Genomic DNA, 17,200 nt, shown 5'->3' on the forward strand with positions numbered 1-17,200 from the left:
TCTTCAAACCTTCCTCCCACACTCTCACTGGCAGAATGTTGAGCATAGCAGACACTTTACGGCTTGGACCTTTGCGTGCGACAGCTACAGTTTCCTGTCCCTCAGAAACACTTCCTGCATTCGCTGTGGAATCACGCTGGTCAAATTAAGGTGAACCAAGGTGTTATGTCTTCGGTTACAAACCTTACATGCTCTTTGGTACTTGCATGCCCTACCTAAATGACCTTCTTTAAGGCAGTTGTAGCAAAGACCTTTCGACTTAACAAACTTAAACCTTGCGGTCGATGACATGTCCAAGAATAAAGAACAAGAACACAATGGATGCGCACATCACTGCACAACTTGCACGATTGCTTTGCTTCTTCTGCACTGGCTGCCTTAGTAGCAAAGGTCTTGACTCTTGAACCTTGGCTGCCTTGTCGCTTCTCTTGCTTTACTGGAGTTAGGCTTAGCACGATTCTGGAACACTTATTGTGCCCGTTCTGATTGTGAGTAATGGTCAGCATCATCCACCACTCCAATCAAGTCGCTAAATGTAGCCCTTTGGCCACAACCTTCTTTGATCTATGACAGCTTGGTAAACTGTTCCTGTAACTTAACGGGAAGCCACAACAAGATTTTGCGAAGCACTTCTGAACAGTTCAATTCACCTAAAATGCCCTTACTTTCGAACAAACATTTACAGCTGTTTCATTTTAATTACCAGCTGATTAAGTGACCCAGACTCGTGCTTAAGAATTCGTGGACCCTTTAAGAGTTCTTCCTTAGCTCTGTGCATGAGCTGGACACCACTTCCATATCTACCATGTAGTAACTCAAGCCTTGTAATAAGCTTTGGTTTTGTCCACGTATGAAGAACAACCCTGAATCACTTCGGCTGCCTCATCCTGAACATACATTTGAAGGAACATTAATTTGTGGTGATCATTGGTGCAATAGGGCTTCACAAATGCCCCGAACTCTTGCGCAAATGTTGGATAGTGAGCGACATCACCACAGAATTTCCTTATTCGAAGTTGTGGAAGGTGCATGGGGGACGGATTCAGATGATGCAAACCTGGAGGTAAACAATGTGGCATACTAGGGGATTCACGGGATGCTCTAACCCTCACAGATTGATTTCCAAGGGTACCTACTGGAGTCGTATCCTGGGAGCTGGGATTGCCTTCAACCTCATCTAGCACCTGGTACATCGAGTCATCATGGGGGGTACTACCGCGATTATAATTTTGATCGTGCACATCTTCACGGGGTTCTTGCTTGACAGATGGTTTCATCGTGTGACGAGACCCAGATGGGTTGGAAAGTTCAGACGTGCTGCGTTCCAAGAATTTTCACATTGATTCAAGGCCTGGACACGTTGAATCCATGTAAAAAATGCTGATTACTCCACGCCTTCTGAATTGCCCAACTGAAATCGTTTCACATGACTTTGTGGAATTTGCCTTCAAAAACGTGTTTTTTTACATTTATATTTTACATTGATTGAAGGCCTGACTACGTTGAATCTATGTAAAAGAGGCTGATTTACTGTTTGAAGAACATGATTTGCCATTTGAAACTCACGCGGTAAAACTCTTGCCCGATCAGCTGATTGCTAGTCGCTGGTGACATAGACTGTATAATCAGTTAATCACACGCTTCGCTGCTCAAACCCATTCGGGTTTTGAAAGCTCTGACAAATCACAAAAGCACGCGCGCAATGGTGGTGAGACCGCAATGGGGCCAAATTTTTTTCAAAATTGTTTTATGGTAGCATGTTAAACACAAAGAACGTGGAAAATCGCCTAGTCAGGTTTTTCCTTTAGTATGACTTTAAGCAGCGGGGTTGCCTTTGCTAGCGGAACGTATCACAGCAGCAAAGCTTGGCTGTACAGTACACGTGGCTCTGTGGTAACACGCAGGCAATCGTTTCGGGCACGCCGTTCGGAAATTGTAGTTGTCTGATACAACATGCACCTTCATTATGATATGAATTTGTTCAAACTGACCTAACCCTGTTGATGTTCGAGCATGAATCAAATTGATTGTTTTGCTTTATAAATACACTGAAAGAAGAAGAAAAATGTTTGACTCACAATTTCTGTGAAGAAACACACGATTTAAAGCTTCAACTTTGCTTTAACAATGAAGCTTTAACTTAGGTTATCACTAGAACCACAGCGAATAACTAGACCAAAAAGAGCTTCTACTCGCTCGCCTGGCTGCAATGAATGCTACATGTAAAACAAAGCAGAGTTTGTCCCGCAGAGTACACGGAGCGAAAAAGCAATAGTGCAATTGAAAAGGCATGGTTGCTAGAGGCATATTTGTGCACTTTTCTAGTGTTTTCTTACCGAAACCGTGTAGCTTTGAAAAATGCCATTTTTTATCACTGTGATGAAGTTAAACAATTGAGCTTTGTTGGTTCGCGTTTTGCTGGTACAACTGCGGTAACTCTCACACTTGAATTGTTTCAGAAGTGAGAAATAAAAGATACTGGTTTTCATTTTATGTGAGTTTTGGTTTCCAACTTGTTTCAATGATTCTCAAAAGGCTTTTTGTTATTATATGTTTTTACATGCCACAGACGTCCTTGCTCGGTTTTTTGTAGTGATTTTTTTATTTACTGGACAAAAGGTGGCTTTATTTTGATTTCATTATTGTATGCATGTTTTGAGTAATTTGTAATGTATTATGTATTTCTAACCATGTGACTAGTTTCCGAGGAAAAACGGTTTTCCAAAGAATATCCGAAGTCATTCCAAAGATCTCTAACCTTGCGTTGTCCCGTTAGTTGCTGATTGGAGAATCAGTTTCTTTTAACATCAACTTATGTTTTATTTTCAAAGGATGTTTTCCAACATTCCAAACTGTTGCCCCCGTAAACATTAAGCAACGCTATTTTAACTTTGATGTTGACAACTTATTTTCAATTTATTGTTGTGCTGAAGTTACTGCACTGTTCGTAGAACGAGACGCTGAGCTACTGAATGCATTGCGGAAGCGAACAGCGCTTCTCATAATTGAAATCTGCGTGTGAATATCGCAATGACAATGCACTACAGTTGTGCTTGTATTGTCACTTTTCAATAGAAGTATTATCGAGTTTGTTCTTTTTTGAAATAAACCTTGTTATTCTTCACTGAGCAATGCGTTGTCATGCAACCACCACCAGTGGTGACCCTAACGCTGATAATGGTCTGGTTTATTTGTCGCGCTACAACAGCTGAGGTCTTTTAGCGACAGTTCTCTTTGTCAATTTTGTATTCGATTTTCGATGTAGCCTAATTACATTATTACCCGACTTATTCTCACTGCATTATGCAAGAAAGAACACAATCGGTACCGTTTTCAAAGTCTTTGGTATGATACGACTTGGAATATTAATCCTAGGCTTACCAGCACTAGAGCAAAAGGCGATATCCACACAGCTACCGAGCTTGTGACTCTCATTGCTGGAGTTGTGTGAACAATCACCGTAAACAACAAACTGATCGTAATGCCTGAAGCCGTGGTCTAAGGAACGGAGACTCTTCCATCATGCTCCATTATTTAAATGTGATGTCGCAATTCATTTTTTCAAAACGCATAGCTGAAGGATAGGCTTAGCCTAAGTTACTTATTTATCGGAAATACGCTAAACATATATGTCAATCACAAAGCTGGCCTAGTGGTAAAATGTTCAGTTTTGAATGTAAATAGACCTATGTGGGCTCGGTAGCCTACCCTATCGGAAAAGACTAGAACAGCACACGCCCAGGGCGAAAGAGAAAATTGAAATACCAGTCCCCCCACCCCCCTGGTAACTCATGACAAAGACAGGACTCAATTCAATTTTCTCTTTCGCCCTGGGCGTGTGATGTTCTAGCTAGGTGTTACCTACCCTATCGAGTCACAATTTACAACGAAGGTTTTGTTTCTTCTTTGCATTGCTGGAATAGATTTAAGGTGATAGCCTAATGTTCTCAACTGTCTGCACTTTGTTGACTGATGCGAGCAACATTGTTGGTGATAGCCAACAATGCTAAATATGAACACGCGTTGTTAGATTTATGCCAAATATTGATCATACTTAGCTACTATGTGCCATTTTTCCTGATATCAAATGAACTGATTGATACTTGTACCTTGAAATAATCTCAATAGGTACCGCACATCGAGAAATCACATCACTGGTGCTCACATTGCCATGTTGTTTGAACAAAAATCGTAAAACATCGTCTCTGGTAAAAGCGATAATAAAGCTGAAAACCCTTTCCGGCAGTGCTTGAGTTCGGTTTCCGTTTTTTTGCAGCGGATTTTAATTGATTGAATCTTTATCCTTGGACTAAAAAAGCATTTGATAGGTTAATCTTGACAGTTTCTCATCCTTACAGAGGCTTTGAACCACGGCCTGGTCACTTCATTGACAAAGTGAAGATTCCGCTTGTTGAAGTGTTGTCTGTAAATCATTCTATCCACTACGTGCTGCAGAATGAAGAACAGTCCTTGGAATGCGTTGCTTAAGTGCCCACCCCGCGAGTCGAACTAGAGTTTTACTTAGGCTTATGATGAGTGGCTGTGTGGTTTTGTGTATAAAGTTTGTCAACTGTCGTCAAATGTACGGGTACATTGGTTTATTTCTTGCCACAAGTTACATTTGTTGTCTACAAGCACCCAGACAGCAGAATCCGTCATTTTCTGCATTGATGTACCGCCTGCAGACGTTGAACCATTGTAAAAATGACGACTTTTTTATCTGGGCAATAACGAAGACTAACAACGAACACTGCCCAGTGAACGAAGCCATTCTTTTTTTCATTGATTCTTTGCCTGCAGACGTTGAATCAATGTAAAAACGGATTTCGTTGGCTGGGAGTTGACATTGTTGCATGCGGCGCACCGTACAGAACTTAGAAAGTAGGCCCATCAAAGAAGGTATAGTTTTTTAAACATAGGCTAACCCAGGGGTCACCAAACTTTTTCGAGAAAGAGCCAGGTGGCTGTGAGATTGAGAAGAAATGCTCGCAAACCGGATATCCATTTTGTTCAGTAGCCTGCAACCAGCGGTCGTGATTCAACAGAGTGGGTGTGCTTTATTCAGCTGAAAGAGACAATTGACACGTTCCGTCGTTGCAAACACGTGAGCTGCGGTAAAGAACTAATTATTTTATCATAAACTCACAATTGCCAACTTAATCTTTCAAAAAGTTTTAATAGAAAATAAGGACACGAAACGGCGAATTAAGTATTTAAACACATTACACAGCGTTAACTTTGAATAGGATTTTTCTTCAGTTTTTATCATTACTTTCGCATAGTTTGATGACCCATGGGCTCGCCTGATAGATATTAAAAATAAAAGTTTCTGAATTATGACACCGCTATTTTTTATCACATTTTCCCCAAGATATTAAAGTACTGTAATAACTTACAACAAAGCGTTTCGGGAAATGTGATTACAAAAACAACAAAAAAGACTTTAAATGTAACAGAATCGCATTTAAAATAACGGGATCCATTGCGAAAAAGTCCATTCATCGACTGGAGGTGTTGAACTGGGCGAAATATTGAGCAGTTGGAGGGTTGACGTAGACCTCACTGTCCAGGAAGTTTTTACTGTGACAAGAAAACACAGATTAAAACTTGAAACTGCAACAGGCTTGCCTAACCAAGGTGTGGTTGGATGATTTGTTAGTGGTTTTAACGGAACAAAGATGAGAAACTGATGTAGCATTTGTCTGTTTGCGTCTGAGGGTTGGGTAATATTTGAGTTGCAGGCATGACAAGATTATATGTTTTTGTTTGTTTATTTTTATCCTGCATTGCGGGAAAGCGGACTTGAGCGCTATGCATCGGTGTACGCCTTCCGACGTACACCTGACCCACGCTGCAGCCGACTGCAATGTCTGTTTCCGGTTGTCTACTCTACTTATGACTTAAATTTGGTACTACCCATTACTCGAAATCGATCACTGGGTAAAGGCAATTATCGTAAAGTTTCTTGCCCAGAGAAACAACAGCAAGTGCGTGTGGCTGGAGTCGAACATGCAGACTCTCGACTGCGAGCCCAACGCGCTAACCACTCGGCCACGGCTGTCTAACTATAATTTTTGCTTCTTGGACTAGGACAGAGGTTCCCAACCTTTTTCCTCGGTGGACCGTTTTAGTCAATATTCAAATCTAAATTCCCCCCTCCCCGATAAACTTAGTTTGTTAGAAACTCGTTTACATTCATATTTATTCTAAGTCTTGTAAGATAAACTAAATTTTCACTAGTAATAAGCTTTTTAGCCTGTAATATTCCTTTTCATACTAAAATAATTTAATTAATGAAGAACGTTGCTTAAAAGTATTTTATTCAAAGAAAAGAGATACAAAGACCAGCTGAAAGTCTTCCTCAACCATGCAAACATTGATCTGGATTCATGGGAACAACTTGCTAGTGACAGATCACTCTGGAAAAAAAAACTAAGAAAAGCAAGAAAATTTTCGAAAAAAGCAAGATACAAAAGGCCTATGAAAAACGAAACACTAGAAAAGAAAAGCTAAAACTACCACGTCCCCAACCATCCATACAATGTGATTTTTTCCCACGTCCTTCCCATCATAGACTGGGCCTCCAAAGCCACATATGACATCACCATCCAAAGCTAAATTCGATCGGACACGAGCTGGAGCCAACGACATTCAAAATATAAGAGTCAATGCATTTAACAGTCTGTGTGAAGCTTGTGTTTTTTTTTGTTTCGACAACTCATGAATGCTGGAAGAGTATTGGAAAGAGCATAACGAATATGATTCTCCACGTCTAATTTGTTTCTCTGTTTTCTTTTCATCTGAAGAGCTGAAAAACCTGATTTGCATAGATAAGTGGAAGAAAACGGAAGGATAGGCTACTTCGAATAGCTCTCTCTGCCACTTTGGGATAGGAATTACACATTAATGGCCGAAATCCAGTGATTGATTTTTTCTTTGAATAAGTCTCTTGCGCAAGAATCCGTTTTGAGTTCTAAAAGTTCATTCTGCAATTTATCGGGAAGTTTTTCCATCAACAATGTGAATGAATTTCGTATTAAATCAAGCTCATCGTCATAAATTTCAGGAAAATATCGAATGAATTCCAGTTCTAATGCTGTGAGATGTTGCAAAATCAATTATTTTTCTATTTCTGGAAAAACTTGTTCTTTGCCGTCAACAACCAGCATCAATGATAATTTTTTAAATATGGTTACACGTTCAATTGTTCATTCTAACTTTTCTCTTTCAATCATCAAGCTTGCTAGTGAAAGTTTCTAAAGCATCTTTAAATGCTGAGCGATACGGCATCTGCTCATGGAAGGGCCACCCAAGCCAGGCTGGTCAAAAGGTACAGGCCAGACAAAACGTAGTCTCCCCGCGATCAGGACAGCAGAGCTTTCTAGTACCTTAAGATAATCTCCTAATGACAGTTACATAAATCAATCACTCTCTTCCAACCTGCCTTGAGCCAGCATGGAAGCAGTACAGTTTGTAAATTCACATGGTGTCAATGGTGCAATGATACAGGTAGGCCAAACCCATGTTTATGCACAATCTGCTTCAAACGGAGATGGCGATTGAATATACCGTATATTGGTGTTTTTCCCTTATATTTTCAGATTCAGTTTATTCAATGGACCAAACATATCAACCAAATAAGCAAGGAATCTAATCCATCTGTCATCTTTCAGCAATGAAACAAATTCCAATTTTATTTAAAGGTCAAAAAATAATTTCAGTCCGTCTCTGAGCTCAAAAACTCGCTTGGTTACGTTTCCTCTTGAAAGTCATAGAGTATTTGCATGAAAAAGAAGTAGGCCTACGTGATGGTTTGCATCCATGTCAGTGCACGGTTGCTTAAATAATCGAGAGTTGAGTGCTCCTCCTTAATGCTTTAAAATTCTGGTCTAGACCACTAGACCTTCTAGGCTTAAAAAGCTTTACAATCCTAAAACCAAATTCTCCCCTAAAAATTGCAAAATTCCCCCTAGTGGGGATTTCCCCAAGGTTGGGAACCACTGGACTAAGGAAAGAATGAGAGTAACAAGTTAAAAGAATGTTCCAGAAAAAACTTTGCTCGGAAATTCCTTGACAACCAAAATAAGGCTTTCTTCTCTGTCCACTTCAACGCAAAATCTTCCTTTAATCTTCAAATATTTCAGGATCAAATAATAACAAACAAAACAAGTCTGTTTGAGTTTAGGTTATAGCCTAACGGTTTTGTGACAGTTAGTCACCCAGCCAATTTTAGTAGGCTACACAGTAGACAGCCTCCAGGGAGACTATTTGACTAACATTTTATGCAAACGAAATTGAATGGACCTAGACAAGGGCTGTTCTTACAAATGGGAGAACTAAAACGTATTAGTGTGACCCCAAACGGATTTAGTGTATGACGACAAAGTGAATGACGAAATGCCACGTGATTGATCATCGTCCAAAAAACAAAACTGCGCAGGGATTTTCCAATGAAATCCGTGGGAGATGAAGAATCAAGTGAAACATCAACTCACTGGGCTTTTTGTTCTGCTCCCAAATGAATGTTGGCGTTATCCTGTTCTTTCCGTATCTCCTCATGCAAACGCTGTTGGCGGTTCTCCAAGATGGCGCCAGCCTTAGCAACAGTCACCCTTTGTCTATCCCACTCCATGTTACGCTGCCATTCTTCTTCTTGCAATCTCTGAAAGAAGGAAATTTGACAAAGTGGTTATTTCAGTACTTAAGCAAAATAATATAACTTTAAACCAGGGCAAAGTTCGAGTTCAAAGGTGTGAACTTTTGCTTCCAGGTGCTGTGTCACGTGATGTTTCATACAAGAGCGTAAATACAGCGCCATTTAGCTTATTTCCTCTACTACTTGTCTAGAGTATGGACTAAAACAGTGGGTAGCTAAATGCTATAAAAGTGACAATCGTTTGTAAAAGTACTGAAAAGTAGCCTAACTATGCAGGCCAAGTAGAATAATATGAATGTTAGGCCTACCTACCATTAAGGTAGGCTATAGATTAATTATTAAGCTTTTTACTGTCATGATCCTCTTGGTGACTTTCTACGTTACCCTCATTCACAAAGTATGGTAGTCTAGGTTTGCAAATGTAAGTACTGGCAGTTACCCGTTTCTCCTGCCGCTGTTGTTCCTGGATTCGTCGGATTTCCTCCAGTTGAGCTGGACTCATTCCCTTCCAGCGATCCGGAATGACTCTGGAGAAGATAACGATGCAATTATTCCATTGAACATTCAGTGACGTTTGTTGATTGTGTATGAACATTTTTACCTTTGGAGCTGAGAAATTTTGAAAGCCTTGGAAAAGTTAGAATTTTGATTTTCAAAAACGATTCTTGACACTTACCACGGTCTAGCCTACTCGAAAAAAAAACTAGAAAAACATTAACTACCGGCGCTGTGTAGGTTATGTAGGTACAATAATTATTGTTACATTGCAAAAAGAGTGCCCAAAGCCAAGCAGAGCAATTTAAAGCAAATATAGTTGCAGGGTGGTCAGATTTTTTGGTTAGTAGCAGTTATGTATGCTACAATTCGTGCGATCATACGTAGCTACTGCTACATAATATAGCTATAAGCATCAACAAGGCGGTTGGAGACAAATAGAGTCCAGTAGATTGATTCGAGACTGTGGCTTGTCACATCTTACCTGTGCGAACCGAAAGCGCTCACAGACGTAGCCGGGTTTTCAGTCAGCATGTCGCCGAAGACATGGTTGGATATTTCGGTGAAGTTGTCATCTTGCTCGTTACGATAGTCCAGTGTTTCCTTTTCTTTTCGCTCGCGAGACTAAAAAATATATAGGGAAATTATCGACAGAAAAAGGGGCATTTGATTTGAAAATTGGCGATGGAAATCGTGAAGTTGTATTATAAACATTAAATGAAGCTGCAAATAAAAATTTTAAAGTTAATTAATCGATGAAATCAGCTAAGACCACTGTGAAAATCATTTCAAGTAAGAACTTCTCAACTTTGCACAATCTCGATGTACATCCTCACAATGCATAGGAAATGAATGAAATTGTAAAGCTGGGAACCAAAATTCAAAGTCTATGGGTCTGCGTTATGCAGCATACGCTTCCAGTTCCAGCACTTTTGTGGCATGGTCAGTGTGACTAAAAAAAGAATCATTACTTGTGCCAAGTTAAAATCTTTATTGGCGACGACAATCCTTCTCCTGCATTCCTCCTCGGCGGTTTGCAGCTCCATCGCCCGCCTGTCCAGTTCTATTCTTTTCTTGTCGAACAAATTGTCTGTGCGAAAAACAAATGTTAGAAAAGCAAGATTATGGGAAACTGACTTACTGCGTGGTAAATGAATAAATCAAGCGATGCAGTGTGGTTTGTAACTTTAGCGATATATTGTAGCGTTGTTTCGCATACTCGTAGAGGCTTTTGACACAGGGCCGGTTACCGAGATTGGCTGAGTAAAGTTTTCGATTGTTAAAATGTTGTTGCAAGGGAACTATTTCATCCCCTCGGTGCCGCTGAGTGGAGAGCAGTGCTGAAATGCGTTGCTCAAGCGCACACCTTGATGTTGAGCGGGGGCGCTCAACCACTAAGATTCAATTTAATCCAACCAAAGAAGTTGGAAAAACTTAGGATAAAACCAATTGCTCTTTGCGGATTTCATGAGCGTAGTGTAGCCTATATTTGAGAGACGGAAAGTAGCCTCAGCAATTTGACGCATACAATCAAATGTTTTTATTTTCAACCCACCGGCGTAATTTTGTTGAGCGATTGCGTCATCTCTTTCTTTCTTCTGTTTCAAGGACCATTCGCGCATCTGTTCGCTTTGCAGAGCTTTGCGAGCCTACAGCAAGTTAGAAGGATAAATGTTTAGGGCTGACAATTACGCAGGCTACCGATTTTGGTAGTCCGGCCAACCTGGAGAGATGGATTTTTTTGGAAGATAGTTTAGTTGTTGTACTGCAAAAATATTGCGCATAGTAAGACAAAACAATATTAAAGCTCATCAAAAACATAACATTCTTGGTGTAAAACCTACAAATGCTGAACGTAGCCTACAATTCATTTTTTGCCGTATTACAATTACATTCCTACAGCATGTGGGCCTGTGGGGTTATATTTTGGTTGTGCAACACTTACTTTACCATGAATGATGAACAAATCTAACTAGATCATGACAAAACTGTCTGAGTTGTAATGAGTTAGACTCGAATCAACGTAGCAACCTACCTTTGAGTTGAGATCTTCACCATCAAACTTTTGCATGCTGGATATTCCACAGCGAGGGTCATCGTCCGTTACTCTGTGGAAGGAACACAAGGAAATAACGACAACTTTAGTTTTCAATTGACAGCCTTACGAACTTCCAAGTTGGGTCTGCCCAACATTGCGGAATGCAAAGTACCTGGTTGCAAAGGTGCTATATTTTCAACTATTATAATTAGGCTACCTGCTAATGTTATTCAGAATAAAAAATAACTTATTACTGGAATTGTGTGGCGTGTAGCCTACAACGACCGAACTTAGTGGTTTTGAGTGGAAATGCGTCTTGTAAAGAAAATTTAAAACTATTTCAATGAAACCTTAAACAATAAATATACTGTAACCTACTAGCAATACTACAAAAAGTGCTCCATACCAAGCAAAAAAGCCTAGCCGAGCGAATTATATCAAATGTACAGTAGTTACTATGGTCACCTAAAAACCTTTACAGCTTACTAATGATCCAAATTAGGGTGAAACAGTCAATAAAGCCTTTAGAGACATATATACACAGGCCTTCCGAATGTGACAACTTATAATAATGACTGCAGACCGATGTAATTTTGATTTTGAACTCTAAGCTAAATTTATTTTCGTTGGATTAACGTTGGCCATGCTATGCCAACGTTTAAATGGATGATGAAAAATAACGATTATATTCCTTTGAAATGATAGTTTTGAGAATAAAAATTGCCACAGTGTGATCACTGAATCTTTAATCACTGCAAATCTCCTAATTTTACTTTTAACCAATGGCAAATCTTTCTCTTGCCAGATGTTCTTCGGATTTCCAATATAAGTGCCAAAGTGTAGTCTAATATTCGTTTAGTAAAAATAACATAAAAGTAGCTTAAAATCAAACAAAATACCCTATACACAAAGACTGTAGTTATTAAATACTAGTACTACTTAGACTATCCATTTATACTAGGGGTTCTGACAACTATCAAACGTAGCAAAGCGGCCTCCAGTCAAATTTGACGCTCGAACGTTGGCCTAGCCTGTGTATAAAGGCGGCCATGGTCTGAAATAACAGAAAAAAATACTACAATTTTAACCTTGCTGGTTTATCCTTTTTCTTTGCATCGGGATCGTACAAATCAAATTCCTTCCTCGTCTCCGGACGTTGGTAACGATCCCGAAACTCATTCATCGCGATGTCGAGGTTCCGGATGTCACGTTCCTGCCTCTTCTGCAGCATCATGACTATCTTGTCATTGCGAACCATGTCGGTCACTGCAACATCATCCACACATCATGGATACAATAGAACCATGAACATGATTTGTGTCAATCTTTAACCCTATAGCGCCCAACGTTGCATATATGCAACATAGATTTTAAGGGAGTACGTTAACTTTGGGAGAGTAGCAAAAATCTTTGTGAAGAAAACATCAAACAGCATTTTTCATACACCTTTTATAGCCCAATGTTGCAGCTTTGCAATAAGTTTTGTAGTTAAATATTCTTTGTTTGTTGGACTACACACGTTTAAAACAAAAGTCCTGAAACTTGATTCTTGTAGTTAGGCGCTGAGGGAAGACTAAATACTTATCAAACAAATAGAGATCTAACGAAATTGGTGATGAGAACCTAACACACGTATTTTGTCTGATCAAGCTGGTTGCTAAATTCTTGAATATCAAAAAACATCAGTAGGATTAACCACAGTTTTATTGATGAAGAAATGTATTTTGCTATGATAACATCTTCAATTTTCCATGTCAAGGAGATATTATGGAAACTTCTTGTCATTATCTAAAACAATGTCAGTTACACTGCAGTATCAGCCAGAGATTTTGCAAAATTATTGAAACAAAATTGTTAAAACCGCCCTATTTGACATATTTCAAAACGCCTGTGGAAAATATATTGCCTTAGTTTTAAACTTATGGAAACCAACCACAATCACCTGTGTGTGTAAGATGTGATTGCAGTTAAAGCAATAAATAGTTGCAAATGATGCAGTTCGACAAAAAAAAAATCTTGAAACACAAACCTCAAAAAAGTTTTGTATATGTATCAAATCACAGTTGCAATAAAAAGTTTTGCAGTTCAAACATTTAGCAAACACACAAACCACTTACTGAAGGAAGCATTCCGAGACTTTTCCGTGTCTTCGCGTATCTTGCGGTCTTTCACTTGTTGGTCCAATGATTCTAAATCAACCTAAATTAACTATAAGATTTAGAGTCATCCTGTTGATGATCGCACTACATTTATATTTATACTTTTCCAAACTTGTGGCATTGGGCAATTGTAACGCAAATCAATTGTTTTATTGGTAGATAAAAATTGAATCTCATTTGCTTGACGAGGTTGGGTGATTACTTAGGTATATGAACAAAAAAAATGATATCTTATATGTAACATGAATAAATTTGTTTTCAGGCGAGTCAATGCCAACAACAAAATTTGGTATAAATAGAATTATCGTACTGAAAAGTCCATTTCATCGTCCTTTTTTTAAAAACTTAGCGGCACAAGGAAAGACTTAGTTTGTTTGTTTTTCATATCTTTATCCTGCATTGCGGGAAAGCGGACGAGCGCTATGCATCGGTGTACGCCTTTCGACGTACACCTGACCCACGCTGCAGCCGACGACAATGTCTGTTTCCGGTTGTCTATTCTACTTATGGCTTAAATTTGGTACTACCCATTACTCGAAATCGATCACTGGGTAGAGGCAATTATCGTAAAGTTTCTTGCCCAGAGAAACAACAGCAAGTGCGGGTGGCTGGAGTCGAACATGCAGGCTCTCGACTGCGAGCCCAACGCGCTAACCACTCGGCCATTTAATAGCACTGAAGATGAAAACATTTAGCTATCGAAACTTTTGCTGAACATGAGTTTAGTAGTCTTATAAACATTTTGGTCGTCAGACCATTCGGCATGCAACAACTCAGCGAGTGCTTTAATTCAGTAAGTACATTTCAGCCATTGTCCAAGTCAGCAAATGAGAGTTACTTACTCAGTTTGAACTTGCTTGGTCATCGCTTGCTAAACTGAATTTGTTGACTTGTGACATGCCACGTTGTTACTTACTCAGTTTCATCATTTGCCAGCTTCAGCCACTTGCTGAAATGTTGCTAGCTCAATCGTCACTTGCTCAACTGTCATTTGTTTTGTTCACAATTGCTGACTAGTAGACTCCTACATTTTGTGTTCTATATTTTTTACTTTACATAGTCCATTTCTGATTTTATAAGTTTCACATTTCAATCAGCTATCAAATTTGCAATCATGGGGAATTTTTGTATGTAAAACATAAAGATATGACCACTCTGAATAACCTTGGCATGCCAAGTTTAAGCTATACCAATGTAACTTATTTAATGTAACAATGACTAAATTACTTCACACAAACTTAATCAAACCTAAACTTTTTTAAAGCTCATAAAAAAGATTTGCATCCAACTATCAGGCATGGAAAAAAAGGCGACCTCATAACATCTTCTTTCTCTAATTTTTCTTTAATGCAATTTTTAAATGCCATAAGATGGTTACATAATGTTGAGATGAAACTGTTACCAGTTTTCTTCTTTTGCAACATCATAAATGTTGTGTTGTTGCTTGGTTGCATGTGCTGATGACTTAACATTCAACAAAGTAACATTTCAACCAAAATCGTACATAGAAAAAGTTGATAAAATTACCTACATTTCTAATTCTAATGTTCCATATAGCTGCAGTGCCAGACTATGTAGGGTAGGGTTATTCAACTTACCCCAATTGTGCGTGTTCTTGCATTAAAAATTCGGTCTTGTCTATGTCTTTCTAAATTTCGTCGCCGTTCAATTGCAGAAGCCTCTTTCAAATCGAGTGGAATATCCAACTTATACATGATGATCCTTTTTATTTTTAAAAACTAAAAAAAATGCTCAGAACAAATACAATTTTCACAACATCTCTATTGAAAAACAAAAGCAATTAAAATCCAGTTAAATGTATCACAGCATTGGATATCAAGCATTTTGCTTGGATATCAAGCATTTTTTCCCAGGTTGATTCAGAAAACTCATTGAAAGGACAGTCAATTTTACACGTTTAAACAATACAAATTATATAAATATGCAATCACCAACATTATCAATGATTTACCAAAGCGTGGTTGTTTTTAAACAATAACTCTTCTTGTGACAATTAAAAATCGGCAGATATTAATATAGGATGAGTAAAGTTTTTTAAATATAGTTGGTTCACTTTTGAATCTATATCCTCGGACTGACAAAGCCTTTGACAGGTCATTCCTGGTAGTTTCACACACTTGTAGAAGCTTTGAATTACTGACACAGGGCCGGTTACCAAGATTGGCTGAGTGAAGTTTCCATAGTGGTTTGAACTTCGAAGTGTTATTTGTGTGTGAGCTAGTCCATCCACTAGCTCAATGTGCCTCTGAATGGAGAGCAGTCCTGAAATGCATTGTTCAAGCGCACACTCAGAGAGCTGAACCAGTGTCGCTTGATCTTGAGTCTAGCACTTAACCCCTGAGTTAACAATGCTTAGCCATGATACAAAAAGAAAACTTGTAAGCAAAGATAGATTAAGTTCCAGCAACAAATTTGATTGTTGTCTATTTTCAGACGAGCTATCTAGCATTTGGTTTTCCTCATTTAAAATTGTTCAATGTTCAAACCTTAAAATAGTAAAGACTGATGCAATACATTAAGTGTGTTAAGCATACAATTTTTTCACTTATGATTATATGATAGATGCTTCACAGTGAAGACATATATCTATGCAATTAACCAGTGTGCTCGACTAGCTGGGTTCGTTTTTATTGCTAGGTTGCAGGGCTGCGATTTTTTCTTTCTTGTCGAACGACCAAAAATTTTACGCTTGTTTGTCGAATAGTAATATGACGTCACAAGAGTCATATTATAAGCGTTTGGCCGCGAGTTACCGTACCACACAAATTGTGTGATATCAAAGTCACTTACTTTAAGTTTTTAATCGCACGCTGGTTGAGTGATTGCAAAGGAGTATCAAGCGCTAAGTTATGTACCTACCAGACATGTATACACTATACAGCCCTCGAAATTAGCTTCCATCTACGACGGCAAAAACATTGCCGTCCTAAATCAACACACCTTGGATTGCGGCGACAATTGCCGTATGCTTTAATGTTTAATCAAACGAAATTTTATGCGCTTCTTCATCGCGTGTCACACGGCGGTAGCACAGAGCATCATGCAAACTATTTTATGCGCTGACAATGCTCTTGAGAACTGTAAAATGTTTGCAACCTCATAAATATCAGCTTATTGTTACGCAAAAGTTATTCTTTCATCGAATGCTTATTGTTTACCGGTGTCGTTGCGAATATAAATCATGGTGAAAGAAGATACAGTTAAAAAGTGGAATTTACCTGCTATTACCAAACAGAAGGAAAAGTTAGTGTGGTATTTTGCAAAATTTGTAAAGAATTTTATGACGGAAACAAATCAGAATTAGAAAAGCTACGGGGTCTAGTTATGAAAGTAGTACGAAATTCTATAAATGGTTCTTTGGCAGTAAAGTAATGCTTCCGATCATATGGCATCGCACGTTCATGAACGGGCAGTTTTGCGTCTTCAAGTATTCCAGTGACGACGCGACAACCTCATCCTCCGATACAGCATCTGATGATTCCGATTCTGACAGCTAGTTCTTTATCAAACAGACTCGTGTTTGCTCGCAGTATCTCAATTGTGCCGAAATTATGTTAGTGTAAACGTAAATCGAGGCAATCATCTCGCAGTGAGATATTAATTTGTTACCGGCACCTGGTTGAACAATTAACGTTATTTTATGATAATTCAACGTCGCTAGATGTCGAATTAATGTAAAACAAACGTAAATTTCTTCTTGGGCATTGTTACGCAGGCAACAAAATTCGTTATTTTTGCATTGACTTCATGTCTGTAGATGTTGAATCAATGTAAAAATGATGATTTTTTCTGTCTGGGTACGCAATGTAACCCGCCAGGAAAATTAAATAG

General features: G+C 38.8%; 1 protein-coding gene across 1 annotated transcript; it reads right to left on the reverse strand.

Moving 5' to 3' along the window:
- Positions 1-4,582: 4,582 nt before the first annotated feature.
- On the reverse strand, positions 4,583-15,125 carry LOC145781981 (RIB43A-like with coiled-coils protein 2). The gene is made up of 10 exons (XM_082593698.1): positions 14,947-15,125; positions 13,307-13,388; positions 12,278-12,455; positions 11,187-11,259; positions 10,707-10,800; positions 10,123-10,241; positions 9,636-9,775; positions 9,096-9,183; positions 8,496-8,662; positions 4,583-5,580 (listed from the first exon to the last, which is right to left on the reverse strand). Exons 1-10 carry the CDS (start codon positions 15,061-15,063, stop codon positions 5,499-5,501), a joined length of 1,140 nt encoding a protein of 379 aa, XP_082449824.1. The 5' UTR covers positions 15,064-15,125; the 3' UTR covers positions 4,583-5,498.
- Between the last annotated feature and the right edge of the window lie 2,075 nt (positions 15,126-17,200).

The sequence above is a fragment of the Aplidium turbinatum genome, chromosome 13 (genome assembly GCF_918807975.1).
Source record: "Aplidium turbinatum chromosome 13, kaAplTurb1.1, whole genome shotgun sequence".
NCBI lineage: Eukaryota > Metazoa > Chordata > Ascidiacea > Aplousobranchia > Polyclinidae > Aplidium > Aplidium turbinatum.